At 41.0% G+C, this 21904-nt stretch overlaps 1 protein-coding gene across 2 annotated transcripts; it reads left to right on the top strand.

Moving 5' to 3' along the window:
* The first annotated feature begins 7263 nt into the window (after nucleotides 1-7263).
* On the top strand, nucleotides 7264-21308 carry erich3 (glutamate-rich 3). Of its 2 annotated transcripts, none has more exons than XM_069150295.1 (14): nucleotides 7264-7432; nucleotides 9252-9345; nucleotides 10128-10253; nucleotides 10360-10431; nucleotides 10704-10832; nucleotides 12299-12457; nucleotides 12737-12937; nucleotides 13167-13347; nucleotides 13438-13624; nucleotides 14711-14943; nucleotides 15063-15209; nucleotides 15451-15924; nucleotides 17468-17602; nucleotides 17686-21308. In XM_069150295.1, exons 1-14 carry the CDS (start codon nucleotides 7413-7415, stop codon nucleotides 21096-21098), a joined length of 5571 nt encoding a protein of 1856 aa, XP_069006396.1. In that variant the 5' UTR covers nucleotides 7264-7412; the 3' UTR covers nucleotides 21099-21308. The 2 variants fall into 2 exon arrangements, with proteins under 2 accessions (XP_069006396.1, XP_069006395.1); XM_069150294.1 differs by having other exon boundaries at nucleotides 12737-12946.
* Nucleotides 21309-21904: the final 596 nt, after the last annotated feature.

Genomic DNA, 21904 nt, shown 5'->3' with positions numbered 1-21904 from the left:
AAATTACGCAAAACAAATTAAAAAAAAATGCTTTAAATGAGCTCATTTAAAACAATGTACAGTACATCCAAACATTCTATGACGTAAATCTTGCATTACATCCAGTTATTATCACCCCACCATCATTAATGGCTAAAACCAGATCACTATCATTAAATGCCAATTCTCTACAGGGAACCAATAACAAGCTGACGCCTCCTGAGCATTTAACAGTGTGATGGCTCGTTAAACAAAATAACTTCCTGCCCTGTTTGACCTGTTGCTGTTACAGCTGTCAAATAGATATGAAGAGAAAAGGGCAGTATTTAACTTTGAAATTTAGTGGATCAAAATTAGGACACAGCATTAATGTATTTTGGCTCACAGAGTGTTTTTTGTTTTTTTTTTGCATCGTACCACGTTGCTCAAAATAGAAAGTAAAGTTGCCCGCCTGCTTTAAGTATGTATACAAATCATATACATTTTCAGTCAGCATCTCAGCAGTGACAGGAGACACTAAATGTTCTTTTTAAGAGGTAATGCAGGTATTTCACAGGGATTAGAATAGCCAGAGAACAGAAAACACAGTTGCTTACTTTCTTACTGTCTTTTTTCACTCACTCGTTCACCAAAGCAACCCCTTCGCTCACTCCATCCCACCCATCATCAACCCTCACACACTTTTCCACTCCAACCACACACACACACACACACACACACACACACACACACACACACACACACACACGCACACACACAGAGACACAGGAAAGAGGCTATTTTCTGTCTTTGGCTGTTGTGACGGGATAACAGTCCAACCTGCACCGGCATGAGCCTGCGTCCGTATCGCACCATCGCAGAGGGATAAAGGAGTTAGCGTGCCTCCATCGAGATGTGTCCTGTTCCACCTGGTGGCTATGAATGCTCTTTATCAGATCACACAGCTCAAACATTGCATACTGCAGAGCAGACGTTTCACTAAGACAGCCACAGAGAATCCTTCATACTGGAGGAGTCTTCAAACCCAGTAGGGGAAGGTTTGAAAAACTGATTTAGGACCGTGGAGTTCAGATGAAGAGGTCAAAGCTGAGAGGAGAGGGGTGATGCCAAAAGGAAGTATCAAGCATTTTATTTTGAAAAGGCAAATTATTTGTCAGACATGGAAGTCTTTTATCACTGGTCTGTAGAATGCCTGATATGAGTACAGATGTTGGGAAAGATGTAAATCTGCGTGTGTAGTAGTTGCATGTTTTCATGTTCAGCGTTGCACGGCTGAATTCTCAAACGTTTGGTGTGTTGTGGACCAGACAAAAACAACGTCTCGTGTGTCAACATACTCGCAAACCTGTTCTGTTGCTTTCCTGCTTTACCTTTGACTGTGTGAGGCTGCTGCATTATGTACAGGATGATCTATAAATACGCCGTAGTCTTGTATTAGAAGTAGTTGGTGAGTCAGTGACCATTGGCAACATGTATACATGCCAATGTAGTCATGGTCAGAATTTGGGGCCACAGTTTTGGTGCATTATGCAACCAAGAACTAGTGAGCTTCGCTGATACATCAGGAGAATAAACAATGCAAAACATTTAAGAGACATACCAGTGAATTTTATCTGCATTTTTACAAATTTTACAATTTACACTTGCCCTTTATTTACTGTAGAAATCCTCCAAGAGAGACATTGGGTGTGATCATGTGATGATAAGTTTTATTTTTCCAACACGCTATGTGTATGTCAATGTATAAGTCTAAGGGAAAAGTTCCTGTTTCAACACTTCTACATTTTGGGTTGTAAAAAGTCAGAAGAAAAGAAAAAAAATAAACAGTTTTCATTATTTTATGAGTAGAGTCTGTGAGGCCTGAAACAAAGGAAAACAATCCAGCGAACAAAGTACAATATAACAATACAATACATTACAAAATAAGTGCATACAAATACATGACAGGCTTATATATCATCCTCACTGACCCACGAGGCCATTTGAGTGCCTAGTGCTATCTCCAATCAAGAAAGTATATCCAATCTAAGCCCACATTGTATTGATGCAAAATTGGCAACATGTGGCAAAGTTCTATATTTTTTGTTTTATCTTTTAAAAGTTTAATTTAAGATGATACATAGAAAATGCAGTAAGAACAAGGATTGCAGGTGACTCTGGCCCTGAGAGAGGCGATGATCGTTTGGCCCCGACTAGTCTCTGAGAAAATCTCCTAATTTGCTACTTCCACATGGACCTTTGCTTTCTTTGGGGTTGCAACTGCTCATTTGCTTCATTGAAATCAGTCCGAATTGGGGTGGTTTACAATTGACACGAGTTTGGCGTGACCTTTTCTCCTTGCTGTAAATGGGTACTCATTGTATCTGAAGGGGGAGGTGGGGAGCCGGAGGAAGGGAGGTGGGGTGGGGTGGGATGGGATGGGATGGGGTGGGGAGGTTGCGTTTGGTGGGGTGGGGGGCAAAAGGGGGGATTGGGTGGAAATCACAGCAGTGAAAATGGCAGTGCAGTGAAAGAGGGGCCTGATTGCATTGGGACAGCATGCGAGAGGGAGCAGCATGCTCAGCCCAATCAGAGCGACATAAGGAAAAAGTGCTCTTATCAACGAGTAATGGCCCACTTGACAATCACACAGGCACAAAACTGTTCTATTTAACGCTGATTGCAAAAACTGCTGCCCCCCCCATCTCAGAACCGCATGACTCCCCGAGATCTCCGTGCCACCTCCCAGCTTACAGCCAAGACCCTTTCCTGAAAGGAATTTATAATCACCCCTCCTCCATTTCTACACTAATTGTTATTTAAGACCTACCTCGTACATTAGGTATTTAGTGCTGGTAAAACGTCTGCCTTGATTACCCGTGTTTAATGTGATCATTTGAAGCTATAGCCATCTCAATTCCACCAGCTTGACAGGTAGTGAATATTAAAAAACAGGAATCTCTCCATCTCACCTACCTGGCTCTTCACCATAGTTCATGTCCACAGCTTGGTGTGAGGGAGACCTGCAGTAGTGCACATCTGTACAGGTTTGTGAAGAAGCTCCACAAAGCTTACTCTCATGCAGCCCTGATGATTCATGAAATGATTGCATGAGCAACATGTAACCTGTTTTTGTCTGCCATGAGGATTTAAAAATGGATATTGACTTTCAAACAATATCACTTACATTGTGCTTCAGTAGGTCACTGCTATTTTTTTTCAGTCCTTATACCACTAAAAACCTTTGTTTTGTTCATTTCTTCCAAACCGCAATGCCTTCTTTAAAAGTCTGTTATGTGTTTACACTCTTGGCCAGTAAAGCTGATCGACAGTAGAGAAGGCCTCAAATATGCATGTTGTTGCAAAGAAGCTACCAATTGTAAAGCATCACACACGTCTTCAACCCGACAGTACAGAAGATCTATACAATCATCACAGTTTGAAGGTGGACACCCAAGACTACTAGCAGTAGTAGTAGTGGACCAGAAATATGATCACGATCTCTGCTTCTGTTTCCGAGTTATGGGATCACAGTCACAAAAAGTGGAAGGACATGAGGTCTCGGTGACCTTTGACCACCAAAACCTAATCAGTTCATCATTGTGTTCAAATGCATGTTGACCTTTGGCCCCCCCGAAATGTAATCAGTTCATCATTGAATCAAAGTGAGCAATTGTGCCAAATTTGAAGGAATTCCATCGATGTGTTCATAAGAACTTGCGTTTACAAGAATTTGATGACCGGACCGACGAATAGACAAGTGAACGGATGGACAACCCAAAAACACAATGCCTTCATCTATTGCTATCACTGTTGCGGAAGCATAACAACAATGGCTCTGGTCGGGGTTTTTTTTTTATTCTTATTTACAGACTTTCATTTTTTTAAACAAGCATTTGAACAGCCCTTTCTGGGATTCTTAACACAAACACCAGAAAATGTCTCATTACACTGATTCTTTTGTGGACACACAAACAGTCAATTTTGTGAGATAGTTTTCCTCTTTTTCCTTTGGGGGGGTTTGGTTTGGTTAGTTGTTGTTTTTTCCTGCGTTATGCACCCTTGTGGCCTCAAACATGTGGGCATCCTGGTGGGAAAGAGCAGACAACTTAAACAGGGGTCTGTTACTGTTGGGTCCAGCTTATCAAGCTCGGCTCTGGACAACAACAACTAATAATACAATTATGTTAGAATGAATTAAGATCACTTCCTTTCTCTGTTAGTAAACTGCTTGCATTTTTGTATGATAATGTTTTTTAATTTGTTAATGAACATGTTTGTAACCTCGAAGCAGAGTAGCATTAACAAATGTGCTCCTCTCTTTACCATTGTTAACATTATTTTTATTATCCTCTGTGATAACTGTGGAATATTGCTGTGAACGCCGCTGTTATTTATCTACTGTATGGTTTAATGAATCACAGTCCAAATCAGTGGTGATTGTCAAGTTCACAGATAAACATGGAGACTTGTTGGCAGACATTAAGGACCATTTTTGTTTAAATCGTTTTGTTTCTTCTTCATCTTCAAACATTTAATACATCTGAAGATTCTTGCAGATGCAAATTGTCAGGACAAATTCCAGTGATGCTTCAGCATTTCAGGAGCCACATTGACCCTGCACATATATACATACTGCATACACCTACAAACAAGCATGGTAAGAAATCAGTACCACGTCAGAGTTTCTGAATGAAACTTTCAGCACAAATAGGGAATCAAAATGCAGTCATCGACTCTGTCTCTGGTGACCTGATGTTGTTTTAATTATCATGCAGTCAAATTTTGATCAATGTTGAAATTAGTGATGTGCATTCACAAATTCAATTCTAAGTTTGGAGATCCGACATGTCTTATCTGTGTGCATGAAAAACGTGTCTATTAGTCTTCTTTAGTATTCTTCAAAGCAAAAGGCAGTGAAAGACGGCGGGCGTTGTGTTGAAATCTGATTGTTTTGAGAATTTTTCAGAACCATGCTGAGTCTTTGTTGCTGAAACTTGCTGAAGCATTTTAAAGTGTTTGATTAGGACTGTTTAATCTCTTTACGCCCAGCATCATGCTGAAGAGTACGACATTGATTACCTCTGACCCCTGACCTTTCTGTATAAACTTTTACGACACACAGTATGCACTCTGATGAGAAATTTTACAGAGTGCTTCTCTGTATCTGCTGTTTGGTTCATTCGAACAGGGTGTTCTCCTCTTCATGTGCTCACCAGTGATCCTCAGGTAGAAATACTTCACATCTCCAGAAAGAAACATGGCTCCCCTTACTGGTCAATACAGGTATTGACAAACCACCTCCAGTGATTATGAAAATAAGCTCCGTTTATGTTGCACAGCTGAAAGTCTGACATCTTGTGTCACACAATATGCTGGAGGATGAAGAACAGTGAGCAATGCCGCCATATTTACAAAAAAAGATAAACTTGTGACCAGAGACGGCACTCATGATTATCTGTTGTATGCAGGTAATTTGGGAGCACCTTTTGATTTCGCTATACATTAATAGATGGTGAAGATAATGCCGTCGTATGGCAACTATAGTTTTTCACATTTCCACAAGAGGGCCACAGAGGACCTGCAGTGGAGGCTCATCCTGTTCAACTGATGTATTTTCTGAGGTGAAAACTGTGGGTTTTTGCCACTGAATCAGTGATTTTCTGATTGTGCAGGGAAGATTACAGCTCACATATTTTATCATCTTTAAAACTTGTGGTGAGAGAGAGCAGTGATTTCCTGTTACTGCAGGTAACAGAAATCCTGTATATTTTTAGAGAAGCTTTTGTTGTTGTTATGTTTTAAGGCTATTTTTATATTCAGATGGATGGATAGGTAGTGCCACAATCAACATCTGCATGAGTTCATTTGCCAGATGTTCACACTCACACACAAAACAGCTGTTGCATTTGTCTGCAGGACTGTGTCCAGCACTTGCTTACCATATCACACTATTAGTATAACACAATGCAGAGTGAGGATATACTGTATACTGTATACTATTCCTCTCCATTATTGCTTTATTTGCATGTACAGAGTTTTACACTTGAGAAGCCATTTCTCATGTTCATATAAGATCATTGGTGACATCATTGGTGACATCATAGCTCGGGAGTCAGTCGTGGTTTATATGCACCTCACACAAGTGTGATATGGAAACTTGAGACCATAATTGCACAATTTTATGATTTATTTATTTTAATGAGTTTTTTGTGGAAAAGCTCAAATTAAAACTTGAATCTTTACATACAAATGAACGTCTGTTACATTCGATGCCTGAGTGAGTTCACACAATGCTGCTCTGTATTCTAGAGTATACGTAGTTTTTAAATCTGATGTCTGGTGAGACACCCTCCCCCCTCCCCCCTGGCCAGATGACTGCATTGTGGGCATGCTCAACACGCATCAGAGACTGCCAGCTGCTTACTTTTGGTTTACCCCTCTGCTAACTTGAATGGGGATAAAAATCATTTAGTCATGCAGCTTATCTCGACTTTCCAAATTGAAAGGTACAGATCAAATTCTAAGGGAATCCAGTCATTTCGCAGCAGTTTTGGCACTCAAAACAGTTTATCTGCCGTTTTATAGCCACATCAGTAGTTACAGTGGTAATCTAAGGCAAAGCATAGTTGTTAGAGAGTATGAGAGACTGAGAGATATGTTATTATATATCCTAAAATTTCTGTCTCCCTCACAGAGTCAAAATACTTTTGATGGATTTTTTTAATGACTAAAACCTACATTTTTAGCAACCCCAAACTAAAGAATAAGCCTATAGAAAACATTAAAGCCCTTGAACAACACCAGACAAAAGAACAGAAAAATGATCAAACAAAGTAATGACTGACCAACACTAAAAGATAATCAAAACAAGTAAATGATCAAATGCAGAGTAAAAAAAAAAAAGGTAAATTTGATAAACTCAATTAACATATAAATGTGTTAGATGTCCACAAGACCACTTATAATCCAATATTTCAATATTGTCATTTTAATACATTTTGTTGATGATGTTCAGAGTAGCAAGCAATGTTTTGAATACAGGAAGTTTAGTTGTAGTGTAGTATTTTTATAATTATTATTGTGTAATGGAGTAACATTTCTGAATACTTGTCCCCTGACCTCAGGTTAGATGCAAAATAAAATGAACAAACAGAGAAATAAGTTGTTTTGGAGCGTGTGTGCGTGCGTCCTGGTTTAAGATGTCAGTGGGACTTCTCTGTAAGTGGAAACCAGCCTCCTCGTCACGTGATCTCCCATGGCAACCGGCGAGTGTCATCAGTTCCGCTGTGGGAGAAGTGCAGCTCCAGTCCGGCTCTGCTCCAAATTCACTGCTACACATAGTTTATGACAAACTCCTCCGTCTAATTTGACTGCAGATCTGCCTGGACGTCTTCCAGCGAGGACTGAGCAGAACCCACCTCAAATATCGGGCTGTAAACGGGCTGAACACCATGAGTCACCTCAACCCGGGGTAGGAGCAATTTAATCTTTTTATATTCAAGAATGCAGAGAGCTGCAGGGTTTCGGTTCAACTGTAGTGCAGCCCGAGTCTGTATTGGGTTTTTTGTTTTTTTCCCCGTAGGCCTTACTTAATGTTGACCTTCTCGTTTCTTTTTTTTCTTTTTTTTCAATTACGTGAAAAACCATTATATTAACTTAGTAGGCTGCTTACTAATGTCCAGCAATATAATCACCAGTCAGGTTTGATGACAAGAGGACCCAGTTAACTCTAAATAATGCTGCTGTTAGGTTAGTCGACCAAAAACTAAGCCCCCTGAAGTCTAATGAAAACAAAACCCTCAAATTAAAAGTGCTTAATGTAAAATAGTTGTATTGTTTGAGTGCACAATGTCTAGAACTAATACAGGATTTTTAAAAACGTTATCGACAGGATGTTTTTTTTTTTTAAAAAAACACTGTACTTTACAACAAAAACAAAGATAAATACTATCAGTACACATTCAAAGTACCTACCTGACCCTGTTGTATTTTAAGCTACTTTATACCTCTTTTATGCTACACTTATAAGGGAAATACTGTACTACACTTTACAAATGAAGACTTTACATTCAAAATGTTTGTCAAATATGCTGCATTGCTATAAAATACTCCGTCAAACTGTGAATTAAACTCTCGTAGAACAGTGTAAATATACGAGTTGTTAAAATGAGCTCCACCTCAAACTGTAACAATAAAGTATGGCTTGCATGTTAACATATTAGTAATCTTGATAGACTAATATAATAGCATATCACTGAAAGGGGTCCTTCTGCTGCATTATACTACTTGTATTTATGATATTATAAGTAGCTACATATAGGTGCTAATATTTCTGTACTTAAGTAACACTGAAAGCAGGGTGTTTACTAGTAACAGTATTTTCATGTTAAAGTAAGCTATAGCTACTTTTACTAGAATACAACTTTTGTCGGGGCTGCATCCTTTTCTACTTCATGGTTTCAATGACCTTAGAATACCTGCATGAATTTAATTTTTAATATATTTTAGAAGTAGTCACTTCAGATGTATAAGGAGTTACTTATCGTTGTCAAACCAATGTCAGTGTTGCTGTTCGTGCAGTGTACTTGCAGAACCACTAAACCCTTGCAGAAAACCGTACATACGGCAGTTTTAATAAACAAAGTCTTTAACTGTAAACACGAACTTCTGAAGGGGATGCAGAAACAGTTTTAGCTCAAATGTTTCTTTTTTTTTTCCGTTGTCACTTTGAAACGTTATGGTGATGCATTACTTTGTCATGTGCTTGGTCAAAGCCTCACTGGGTCAGAGAGAGAGAAAAATGAGCAGGTTTACAGTTTGAGTACTGACAGTTTAAATGCAAACGTTGCCGTCCAGCCAGACATCTGCAGCCAAAGCTGAAGAGCAACAGAGGCAAACACAAAGAGGAGGCAGCCGGGGTTAAGTGTGCCATCCCCTCTAATTCCTGTGCGTAATCAGACACCTGTAACAGACTCTGTAGTTGTAAGATCCTGTTGTGTCGTACACAAACACCGGAGGAAATCAAATCTGTCGAGGGGAAAAAAAAAAAAAAGGAAAAAAAAAAAAGCAGCGTTCAGACTGGCTGTCCGTGGACGAGCTGATGTCTCGTTAATGAGGACAAGAAGAGAACCACCAAACAAACAAACACGGCGCTCTGCCTCAGTAAACCGCTTGATTAAGATTCTGCTTGTCTGTTCGCCGTAATCAAGACTAACTTTAAAGTCTGAAGCGAGGCTGTGTTTGGTGATGACTGAGACTAATTCCAGATTTTACTGGTTTTGTTTCCGCAGACTTATTTCAGCCTACAACAGCCTCACAGACAAACATCTCGCCGGCTACTTCAGCAACACTAGGATCAGGAGACACCTGCAGAGAGCAGGGCTGGTACGTCAGCAGGAGAATGATGATGATGATGGTGATGGTGATGATCGGAGCCATAGCTGCTATTGTGCACATAGAGGTCATATCATAGTTTTATTGTGAATTCAACAACTTAGAGCAAGAGTTTACATCTACAGTTTCACAGAAAAATTACACATGGTGGGTTTTGAGGGCAAATTTTGATTTTAAGGCTAAATGATTTAAAATGTACAGATTTATTTTATTTTTATGAATTCAGTTAAGTGATATATATATATATATATATATATAAATAAACATATCCTGGCAGTGTGGATTTCAGAGAGTTTTTAGGGAGACAAAATGTATAAAAGTAGAACAAATAGAAAATCCAAAACAAATTCGGGGTAAAAATTTCTTGTCACGATATCACTGTTTCCTAAAATCCTGGTTATGATCTCGATGATGATGATGATACAATGACTTCAACCTTGTAATTTTTTTAACTACGAAAGAAGGTGCCTTTTCAAGTCTTTTTCAAATTATCACTAAAAGTATCACCCAGTTTTCAGCCTGTAGTTACTCAGTGACCAGACTGTTGTTCAGCTCAATAAGGCAGCTGCCAACGTTATCAGGATTGTTGTTCCTTCGACCACGGCGGCGTGTTTATGTTACATAAAAGCTACAAGAAAGTGGCATTTATCTGGCAGATGTTTGAATTCCTGCACAAATGATCAACTGTGGCTGACCTCAGTCCTGTTATATTGTTATCTGTTTCTCATCACCCATCTTGATTATTGACTATTACTGACTATTGTTTTCATTAGATCACCCGGAGTGGCCGGATCGTTCCAGACAAGGAGTACCGACACAAGCTGATCCAGAGAGCCCACCATAGGCACATTCGAGAATGCCTGGCCCAGGCCATTTTCCACAAGGTGCTGGAGATGGAGGTGGGAGAAACACAGAGTAAAACGAGACAAAAATAGTTTATAAAAAAAAACAAAAAAAACCTGCATAATAACTGATGCTAATTTTTCCCATCGCCCTATCACGCAGCGTATCCACCAAATAGAGATCAAAAGGAAACTGGAGGAGTTTGCAAGGAGGGAAAGAGTGCATAAGATTAAGGTACATCATTTACATAAAAACACTGCTTTGCTGCCCTGTTTTTAAAAACTAAAGACTCTTGATTTATATGAAACAAAAAGAATTTAATGATAAGAGATCTAAATAATCTCCAGTGTCTCTCACTGAGGTTGAAATCTGTATGAGTCATCCATGTTTTTATAAAGGGAAATTCTGCATTTTATAATCGTTTCGTACCAACATGTCTCACTTCGGGTCTGAACTCTTCATGCATAGCCACATACAGTGTCATAATAAATGGTCCTGTTTGGAAGGTGGAGCGCAGTAAACGGTATGAGGAAGACCTCATCCGCATCCTGTCTCCACGCCCACCCACGGGTGCCAGGGGCATCCGGAAACAGCACTCTGGACCAGAAGGGGAGCACTCTGAATCCTCTGAGTCTGTGAGTGAAAACATCCCGGTACACCAGCAGCTTCACTTGATGTTGCTGTAATATCGCATTATACTACAAGTTTAAGTTTCATCCAGATTTGTTTTTTGTTTGAAATTTGACCTTTAATCATGTTGTCTCGGTCACACAAACTAAAGGAATGTTTTTAAAGATTAAACTCATGGTGTCTGAGAGTTAAAAACATTGACCTCTAGTTAAAGAGTCTATGCCCCGCTCAGTGTAAGCTGTATAGATTGGTCATTTACAAAGTCAAAATATGAGGTTCAATTTTAAGTTTTCAGTGCCCTCATCTGTGAAATTATTGATTTTGTTATTTTGACCTGGAAAAACAGTGTCAATATATCATCTGTCCAACTTTGGTCAAAATCAGATCGCTGATATGTGAGATGTCAGGGTTTCTATTTAAAATATACTTATATTTCCTTAAAGGTAACACCGAAATGTTTTGCAAAAAACACGTATACGCTTTCTTGATAAGAATCTAATGAGTAGATTGATACCACTCATTTAAAGATGAAGCTACAGCCGGCTAACAGAGCCGAGCATGGAGACTGAAAACAGGAGGGGCAGATAGTTTTTACAAAAGTAACAAATTCTACAGCTTTTGTAAAAAAAAAAAAGCATCATCCTTTTTTGTCAAAATTTACATCAAACTTCAATGTTTGACGTGCGACCAGGAGATCTGTAGCCACACACGCTGCTCGGTCGACTGATGTCTGAGACATTATTTCAGGTGATGAATGTCTGTAATCTCATTTTATTATCTGTGCTTGTTGATAGTTGCCACGCTGACACTGATGCCGACTCTTTAGTTTGAAGAGTTGCCTCGGCGGCTGTTTGCTCTGTGTGTGTCGGCGAGGGTGTTCTGAGTGAAGCGGAGGGATTAGTTGCGTGTTATCTTTGAAACATAAAAGTCACAGGCCTTGATGCCAGAATAAATAGAGCCAGTAATCCTGTCTTTTATCCGTGCTCTCGCTTCCCTCTCTACTCTTAAGTCTACAAACCTCTCACTCTTCAGTAGGTTGAGCCTCGTTGATGATACATCAATGGAGATATGCTGAAAAAATGGGAAGATGGGATGATGACGAATGTGCAATTTACACTCATCTAATGTCATCACCATTTATCATGAGTTTAGCGTTGAGCTTGCAGTTTTTGCCTTTTTTTCTTGTCGTTTTTTTCCTCGAGAGCAAAATTGAAAAACAAGAATTATAAAAGTGTAGCATATTAACATTTCCGTTATGTGTCCTTTAAACACACATACCGTAGTTTGCATTCTTTGTAGCAAATGGTAACAAAACAGAGCAAATACAATAATAACAGTGAATAGGCTCCATTCATATTTCACTGTGATGTCAAGTCACCCTGCTAGTGGTTGAGGTTTCCATAGTGATACCTGTATCGTGCAGCAGGATGAATGGTTGTTGTTGTTGTTGTTGTTGTTGTGTGCTCTGCAGCCGAGCTCGTCTCGACCCAACACGGCTCCGGGGAAGATGCAGCGGCCGGTTCGCCTGAAGCCGATCAACGGTAACAACGCCACGGCCTCAGTCAGACGCAGCTCCCCTTACCGAACGCTCGAATCATCGCACGAGAACGACCAGCTGTTCAACTGCCCTGTGAGTGTTCGGCAAGAGACACACACACACACAACCATGTTTACAGAGGGTGCGTTAGGTTTTTCTATACGGAGAAAAAAAAAATCGTTATTACTTCATTTTAAAGGGAGACCAACAGTTTCATCTTTTCAAAGTGTTAAGTATTGTTATACAGGATTTTCATATTACACATCAATAGTTTTAAATAACCACATCAGCTCTGAGAGTCAACAGACTGTCTGTGCTGAGAGTAGCTGTTCACATGAGCATGTGTAGAGACTTTATTCATTTCTCTCCCAGATGGACAAGGAATTCCGCAGACGTTTGACCACAACAGAAGCCTCCAATGGTATCTCGCCCTACTGCCTCCCAGTCATCAACAACTTTGTCACCCCGGTGCCTCCAGCCACGAGGAGGAAAGAGAGAGGGGCAAAGGTCACTGCCAGCAGCACCGTCAGAGGCCGCAGGCTGCGCCCCACCACCGCCTCCAGTGGAGCTGATGTCAGTGAGGTCTTTAACTCTCTTTGTGTTTTCCCTGTCAACAAAACTTTCCAAAAAAACTAACCATAAAGATGCAGGTCCTTTGGATTCATGAGGAACAGCAATTCAAATTTCCGGGAGGGTCCATTGACGTCATAACCAAATATCAAGAGAAGGTTTAGTTTAGTTACAGGAAGTTAAAAATAATTGAGTAAGTCAACTAACCCCAACGTGTCTTTTTCCTGTCCAGGACCCCCCACTGCTGCGCAGCTCTGTCCACCAGAGCAGAGTGTGTGTGAACGTGGTGTACTTTGGCAAAGCAGTGCATCTGTCCCACGACCTGACCGACATGAGGGACGAGGTCAAAGTGTTTCAGCAGCACTGCGGAGGAGAAAACCTGTGTGTGTACAAGGGGAAGCTCCGTGAGGGAGGTCAGTGTGTGGAACTGGGTATGTTGTGCATGTCAGATACGAGTGGACGTGTTCACCGAGACGAAAAGAGTTTCTTCATCTCTCCCTCAGAGACTTTCCAGTTCATTTCCAGGCGACACAGAGGTTTTCCCTTCAGCTTGACCTTCTTCCTGAACGGGCTGCAGGTGGAGCGGCTGAGCTCCTGCTGTGAGTTCAAACACAGGAAAGGCTCCCGACTCGGAGGCAGACATGGACACTTTGGCTTTTCCAGTGTAGAAGCGGCCTCTCCCTGTTACAAGTAAGATATACAGCTTTAAAGGCCCGGCGTGTCACTAACAAAGGATTAAAAAGGAGAAATGGATGAGAAAGGAATAGCTCAACACGATCGGAAACAGATTTTTATTTTCTTGCCAAGAGTTAGATAAGAAGATAAATACCATCAATCATGTCTTTCCAGTGAATATGAAACTACAGTCTGGATCTTTACCTTAACACAAAGACTGGGAGCAGTTTAAAAGATATCACATGCAAATGCAAAACTGGCTTACAGTGACTTCAAGGTGATGACAATTGGCCCAGCCATGAAATAAATCCACACCGCAGTATCCATAAAGCTGTGTTCTGTGTACAAACGTGTTGTTTGTACACAAACTTTGGCTTCTAAATCAATACCAAAAAAAAAGAGAGTAAGACTAATGTTCCAATCATTTAAATTTCTTTACCTAAGCAAGCTGTTTCCCCCATTTCAAGATTTCATGCTAAGATAAGGTAACTAAATATTTATGCAGCTTTTACTAAATGTACTTTATTGACAACGGATCATGGACTCTCCCTCTCTCTCTCTCTCTCTCTCTCTCTATATATATATATATATATATATATATATGTATGTTTATAAAAAGGGTTGGTAGTAGAGTTGAACCCACAGGATTATCACTCAACCCTCTTTGTAGGGCTTTTTAGGGACTTTCAGCTCTTTGTTTTGTTTTTTGGCCCTCAACTTTAACGTTTTGACTCACTCTCACCGCTCATAGTGTTGGACACAGCAAACAGCTGTCAATAGTGAAGAAGCATTAAAAACCAAATGACTTGGTGAACACAGTGGAGCATTTAGCTGCCAGATATTTCACCCAGTAGTTGGTGGAGATCTAAACAGCGAAACGATAGTCACTATTCTATTGATAAGCTGGCCATGAACATGACTTCAAATATTGCTCCATCTCTGATCATATGTCAGTGGCAGCTCTATCTCTGCTGTCAAAAAAAAAAAATCTGTTTTTGCAGGTTAATAGACAGAAATGAGAGCGGATTGATTTTCTCATTTAAGCAAGACAACATTGTCAAATTACTTTTTTAAACAGGAGTTCTTGTGATCATTTCTCAGGTGCATCATAGCAATGGGACTGGACAAAAAGCCCACTCCTCCACCGAAGAGGCTCAAAGAGTATGGAATAAGAGAAGAATCTGTCAGCAGCCCAAAGGATTCACCTGAGATGGAGACACAGAGGACGAGGGAGGACGCCGTCTTCCACTCAGAGTGTGAAACCAGCCAGCCGCAAGACATGGAGACTCAGGTCGAAGAAGAAGCAGCACCCGAGGGGGACAAAGTCAGAGATGGTAGAGCGACTCAAAAACCTGAGTACAAATGAAAACAAAACTGCTTCATAATTAAAGATTAACAGATCTTTTCTGTATCATGTTTACCAATAAATTATTTGTGTGTTTCTCCCCTTCAGATTACGAAGAAGACTTTGAAGCAGATGACGAAGGCCCTGCGGAAGATACAGAAGCAAAACAGAAGAAATCCCCATCTCCGTCCAGTGAAACTGAAAAGCAGGTTAAAGAGGAAGATGCATCTGAGACTGAAGATGAGGAGAAGGATGGTGGGTGAATCGCCTTGTTTGAACACATAAATCTCGTTAAAATGTGTAAATATTTAAAATCTTTATAGCAATTTGAGGAACAAAAGCAACTAAATTACAGTGTGTTTTCTGTAAACCCACCAAACCCTCTTTAGAAAGATTTAATGGTGTATTTTCCTTCTTAATTACCACTTCTTAGTATTCATGTATAAATTAGAGGTTTTGTAGTGTGATTTTAAAATGCGCCGTCTTTCTTGTACAGAAGACATGAAGTCTCGTTCAGGCTCCAGCTCCTCAGACAGCGATCAGGAAGAGACTGATGCTGTAGCCACAAAAGACTCCAAAGAGGAAGAGAAAGCAGAGCAACCTAAAGAGGCCGATCAGGAAGAGACTGACGCTGTAGCCACAAAAGAGTCCAAAGAGGAAGAGAAAGCAGAGCAACCTAAAGAGGCCGATCAAGAAGAGACTGACGATCCGCCAGATGAAAACCCAAACCCAGAAGAAGCCGCCGCTACCACCACAGTCGCCACAGTCGCCGCTGCCGAGACTGAGGGCGAGTCTGCCGTGGCCAAAGACTCAGGCCTACTGGATAGTGCTGAGGACAGCACGGAGATAGAGATCTCTGACACCAGCGTGCCCTCAGGGAACGAGAATAGACGGAGTGATGACATCTCAGGGGACAAAGACGCAGGGAAAGCGGCAAAGGAGAGCAAACAGGAAGAGGAGCAGGAGAGAGGTGAGTATGAGCCGACAGATGCAGCTCTGGAGATTTTAGTGAATTTAAAAAAATAAAGAAATCCATCTTGTATGGAGGTTTTTCCACTATTGTCACGGGGTCAGATCTGTTTCATAATTCATGAAGACACAGACATATCTACAAATATATTTGTGATGCACACAAAATAATTTCTTGTTTCAAATATATGTCATTGAAATCCACCAATACATGTATTTAAAAGTATTTGTAATTTTCATTAAAAATATTTTTTGGATGTTGTTACATTTACGTACAAACTGTTGTTTTGAGAATCTTCTGACAGGACATGACACAACTTTTAATTTATGCAAATACTTGTAAATACATGTATTTGTGGATTTCAATTACATTTCAAACAATAAATAAAATAAAAAGTGTGTGCATCAGAAATATATTTGGGAATTCATTAATTATGAAACAGATCTGACCCCATAACACGGAGCGACATTAGTGTCAGCTTGTGATGTTTAAAATAATAATAATAAGATCATGTTCTTACATTTTAATAGTGGAAAAATTAATTGTGTCTTTGTATTTTTTTTTTTTTATGCTTCTTATGTGGGTGTGGTGATTTTCTGCCTGATCTGCCTTTGTTGTCAACTATCATTTAAATTTAGTTCTGAGATGTTTGATTATTCATGAGAAATTCTATTTTTTGATTGCATCACTCCTGACAATGTTTTTAGGCTTAAAAAAAAAAGCTTTTTAACTTCTTTTTTTTTTGCCTCCATGGCTTTTCTTTCACAATGCACTTGTGTTTAAGCTGCTCTATTGTAAAAAAAAATAATTCTGCAAATAATGAGAAGAGCCCTCAGGGGGGTGAAACTGCAATCAGAAAGAAAGTGGAAGCAGTCATGAAGGAAAAATACATATATTTGCATACCGTAGATTCTTTTCGAAAAGCTGAAAATATGTTGCTACATAATCAAGTGTTGTGTGTACCCAAACAAATCTACTGTTGCATGACAAGTACGTTGTAAAAGTAGATTTTTCTTGTTGTTTGTAAATATTTAAGTCACACTCGTTTTGAAATCTATCATTAATAAAATCAGGATTGTAGGTGGATTTTGCACAGCTAAGTATTCCATGTTCACACCATTCTCCAGGGAGCAGTTAGCACAAACACTTTAGGTTAAGTTGAAACAGATTTTGTATCTTCCTTTGTATTTTTTTTTTTTATCATCGTGTTTCAAATTCACCTCCTAAAACTATATAAAGTAGGTTTAAAACATAAAGTTGAATAAGTTCCCTATGTGTTCCTGTTTTTGTTGTGTACTTTTCTTTCTGTGCATGTTCATTCTGCATGCTGTGCGTCTCCTTTTATGTTTTTGCTGCTAAAAGATTAAAGGATTCTTGTTTTATGGCTGTGTGTTTCTTCATTGGCTCAGCTCTCTCTGTTCAAACACGGTCTTACTTAACTTTTAGACACAATGTATCACTGTGAGTGGCCTACATTCATCCACGCTTTCAAAAACACAAACTTATATAATCGTACGTGCCATGTCTCTTTTTCTTTCCTAAGCCAAATCTGTGCAGGAGAAGCTGGCAGAAGCCATACTGAAGGAGTCCCAGTGCAGCTCTGAGCCTGAGCTGAGTGACACCAGTACTGAGGAGGAGGAGGAGGCCACAGATAAAGACCCTAAACAGGACAACGAAGGTATTAGTTTTAGATTTTTAGTACGAATTTGTGAACTACACAAGACAACACTTTTGTGAACAAAGTCTAATTCGTATTTGCAGATGCAGTTGCAGAGACGCTTGTTACAGTCACAGAACAACAGCAGACACTTGAAGAGGAGACACAATGTGAGGAAAGTGTCACCGGCGAAGGTGAAGTGGCACCAGAGCAGGAAGAGACGTCTGAAACAAAAGAGCGGAGGGACGATGAGCAACAGCCTCATGAAAACGGTGATGAAATCAAAGAGGAGAAGGTCAGCGAGGTTGAGGAGGATGAAAAGGCAGCAGAGGACACAGCAGAGAAGAATAAATTAGAGGATCCAGGTGGAACACAGCCTGCTGTAAATGAAGAAAATGTGGCACAAGATGACAAGACTGCAGATACTCTTGAAGAGGCAAAATGTGCTGGTGCTGAGGCTGCAGAGAAAGATGAAGAAAAGGAGGAGAAAACTGCAGCGGAGGCAGACATTCAGCTCGACGAGACAGGGCAAGGGGCAAAAAGCAGTGAAGGGGATGAGTCATCAGTATCAGAGCCGAATAAAAAGACTGATGAGACAGCAGTGCCAGATAATGCAGAGGCGGAGGCGATGACAGCAAGCGAGACAATGGAGATAAAAGCGGAGTCCTCAGAGGAGCGCGAGGCCCTCAGCTGTGAAGAGGCACCTGTAACCGACACAGAGAAGAGGCAGCACGCAGACAGTGAGGACGGAGAGGCAGCATCAGAAACAGAAGTCACCGCAGAGAATTCAAGCAGCTTGACAGAGGGGAGCGGCGATACCACAGTGAAAAAAACAGCAGATACAAGTGAGGAAAATACAAAGGATGAGAGCAGCAAAGACGACATTAAAGAAGATGCCGAACAAACGTCAGGAACAGAGGCTAGGAAAGGCGATAGTCAACAAGAAAAGTGTGAGGTGGAAAAATCTGAGGAAACGGATGAAAAGGTAGAGGAGCAGAAATCTGAGGAGGACGCTGAGGAGGAGGAAAAACAAAGTCACAAAAGTCCAGATGAAAGAGCAGAAGATGAAAATAGTGAGGAGGGAGAAAAAGATCAAACAGAAGAGGGCAGTGATGAAAGTAAGGCGATGGAGAACTTTGCAGAGGTCACTGAAAATTACACAAACACTGAAGGACAGGAAAATGACAAAGAAGCTCAGAAAACTGTCAGCGAGGAGGACAAAAGTGCAAATGATGAGAAGGTGGAAGATCCAGCAAAGACAGAGACAGATGAGGACAGTGAATGTGTCGGGAGTAAAAACGACAAGGAAGAATCTGAAGCACAGGGAGCTGATAAACATAATGAGGGCGAAGGAAGAAATGAGGCGGACACAGCTGCTGAGGAAAAAGATGATGAAGCAGAAAAGTCAGAGAAAGATGACAATGAGAGAAAAGCTGAGCAAAGTGAAGTTATGGAGTATAAGAATGAGGAAGAATGTGAGGAGAAAAAAGATGCAGGCGATAAGACTGCAGGAGAAGGAGGAGAAACATCTGACAATACAGAAAAACTTGAGAAAAGTGCAGATGCAGACCTGGCTAAAGAGGATGTAAAAATATCTGATGAAGATACTGTTGAGACAAAGGATGGCGATGAGAGTGAGGCAGCAGATGGGACTAAAACACCCGAAGAGACACTAAACACCACGACCGAGGCTGGAAGTGTTCAGGAAGAAAGTAAAAGAGGAAGTAGCACCAGCGAAAAGGCAGAAGTCAATGGTGAAAATGGGGAGACTTCAACAGGAGCTGAGAGCAAACCTCGCGAAGATGAGGGGGAGGCTCACGACAAAAACGACTCGAGAACAGCAGAGCAAGTTGAAGAGGAAAGAAAAACAGAGGAGCCTAATGAGGATGACAGCGCAGACGTAAAAGAATCAACGGTGGAGTCTGGAGACGGTGCTGAGAAACACGAGGATGACAAAGTTGATCAGGCTCCTGACGCTGATCAGGTAGAAAGTGAGGGTAAGGAAGGGGATGACAGCGTGGAGAAGCATGAGGAATCAACGAAAAACAGCTCAGAGCCTGAGACATCCGGCACAGAAATAAAGGAGGATCCTAAATTAGATGACAGAAAGGACGGTGAGGAAACAGGTCAAGATGCAAATGACAACAAGTCTGACCTTGTAAATGAAAAGTCAGAGTCAGATTTGATGGAAAAGAACAATAACATTCAGAATAGCATCAGTGAGGAGACAGCTGCTTCTTCAGCAGATCTGGAGAAACCTTCAGCAATCGATGACACAGCTCAGCTGTTAGACAAAGGGGAAAAGGAGCCGGCTGCAAGGACTGACAAACACCTGCACCCTGATGAAAATGCAGCTGGTGTTGACCTTTCTGCTGCAGACGGAGAAAATGGAGCAGACACGGAGGAGGCGAGTAAGGCCTCGGAGGAAGGAGCGAGCGTGCTGCTCAAACCTCAAGCACAAAACAATGACGCTGAGAGCAGCGAACAGAGCGTCCAAAGAGATAAAGAAAGTCCGGAGGCCCTAGCAAGAGAAGACAACACGGATCTGGTCTCAAACTGGGTGAACACACACCAATCATCAAAGTTTTTTGAGACATTCATTGAACCTTTAGAAGATTTGAGGGCGATTTCAGACTCTAGTAAAGACGAGACCCAATCGACAGAGCTGCCGAGATCAGAGAGCCCACTAAAGAGGGCGAGGACGGCCGAAGATGAAGAAAATGCGCTCAGTCAACAGGATGAAAATGAGTCAGAAGACAAAACCAAACTGAAAGCTGTAGAGTCAGATCTCAGCAGCAATCACGCTGAAGATGAATCGTGTGAGAATGAGCCTGCCAAAGACACAGTGCGAGTGGAAGAGACTGAGGTGAAAGGCTTTATTCCAAAAACAGAGACCGACCAGAGCGATCAAGACGGGCAGGACACGAGGTCGGGAGAGCACAGAGGAAGCAGCGCCTGTCTCGAAGAAGACGAGGCTCAAGATGGACCAACACAAGGAGTCAATGAGGACAATGTTTTTTCAAAAACTGAGGTGGAGAGCATTGCAGGTTTTCATCATTCAGTGGCCAGTAGCAAACCCGAGAGTGTGTCTGGGAACCGACGTGATGAGAAAACCACCGATAACGGTCCAGACTTCTACGTGAACCAAACAACTGAGATGAAAGATCTTCCACCTTCTTCCAAAACAGACGAGCGTCTCGAGTCAAAGAGTCCAGATGGACTGAAAGAAGCTGACGAAACGTGGCTAAAAACAGACGAGTGCAGTCGAGAAGCGACAGAAATAACCAATTTTACGACGTCCAAGTCCGATGACGGGAGCCGAAAGGAGTCCCACCATGGAGATCTCCAAATCAAAGCACCAGAGGATGAGAGCAGAGACAGAGACAGAAGAGACGTGCAGCTGATCCAAGACATCAAACACACTCTCAGCAAAGACCGGCTGAGCACCTTCTCAGTGGACGAAACACTGTTCGGTCGCAGTTCGTATCCTTTATTGGGTGACAACAAGGTAAAGTGATGCCTTATTTATAAAAAATAAATCAAAAAGAAGAAATTTAGACAAATGTTTATATAAAAGTGAATACTCGAGGCTCAAGATGCGCAGACAATCAAATGACTACATTAATAGAAACAGAGCGCTTTTAGTGAGCATGAAATGTTCCTCAAGGATTTATAGAACATGTCCTAAGGTTTGGCAGAAGAACCTCAAGTGTCTTTTGGTTACCGTGTTTACATGACAACGCTTCCTAAATAGCCTTTATCCTTCAAGCACCATAAAGAGGCTGCATAATGAGTTTTGACCGCTGCATTAAATGTTTACTATAGAGCATCTCTTCCTATTGTCAGTAACAAAGAGGGATAGTTTGTGTGAGGTATCAGGTGCGGCCGCTATCACCCATTACCTGTAAACAGATACTCTTCCACTCACGCTCACAGATGATTGAATAATTCATAGTTGTTGGACTCCGACATCTTTAGTTTGCCCCGAGAACACTTTACATTTCCACTGACTGGAAACAAGTGCTTCAGCTTAGAACAGAGATCCGTAAATGAACTGTGTCTTGATGTTGATGACAATTTCAGTCAGCGGTCAGATGGAGTTAATCGGCAACAGTACGTAGAGGAAAATGCAGTCGAACAAGAGGAACACAAAGTTTCATCTTCCTCATTAGGCTGATGATGATTTGTTTGGTTGCTGCTAGCACTACCTCCATTTATGATATAATTCATGTCAATTTGTATTGTCTTTTAATCTTGTTTTTATGGCTAGTTTGGGGTTGTTAAGGTTTCATTTGATATCTGTCAACCACTGAGCACTTGTGT

Source organism: Embiotoca jacksoni, unplaced genomic scaffold (assembly GCF_022577435.1).
Source record: "Embiotoca jacksoni isolate LCO1_2020_lvr unplaced genomic scaffold, fEmbJac1.0.p SCAF_16, whole genome shotgun sequence".
In the NCBI taxonomy this organism is placed as follows: Eukaryota; Metazoa; Chordata; class Actinopteri; family Embiotocidae; genus Embiotoca; species Embiotoca jacksoni.
This window is presented reverse-complemented; position numbering and strand designations above follow the sequence as displayed.

Excerpts from the sequence above, each read along its gene's own strand:
- erich3 (XM_069150294.1), top strand. The coding sequence starts at position 7,413 with ATGAGTCACCTCAACCCGGG. Across the intron at positions 10,254-10,359 it reads ACAAGGTGCTGGAGATGGAG|CGTATCCACCAAATAGAGAT; the intron begins GTGGGAGAAACA and ends CCTATCACGCAG. Across the intron at positions 13,625-14,710 it reads GCGGCCTCTCCCTGTTACAA|GTGCATCATAGCAATGGGAC; the intron begins GTAAGATATACA and ends ATCATTTCTCAG.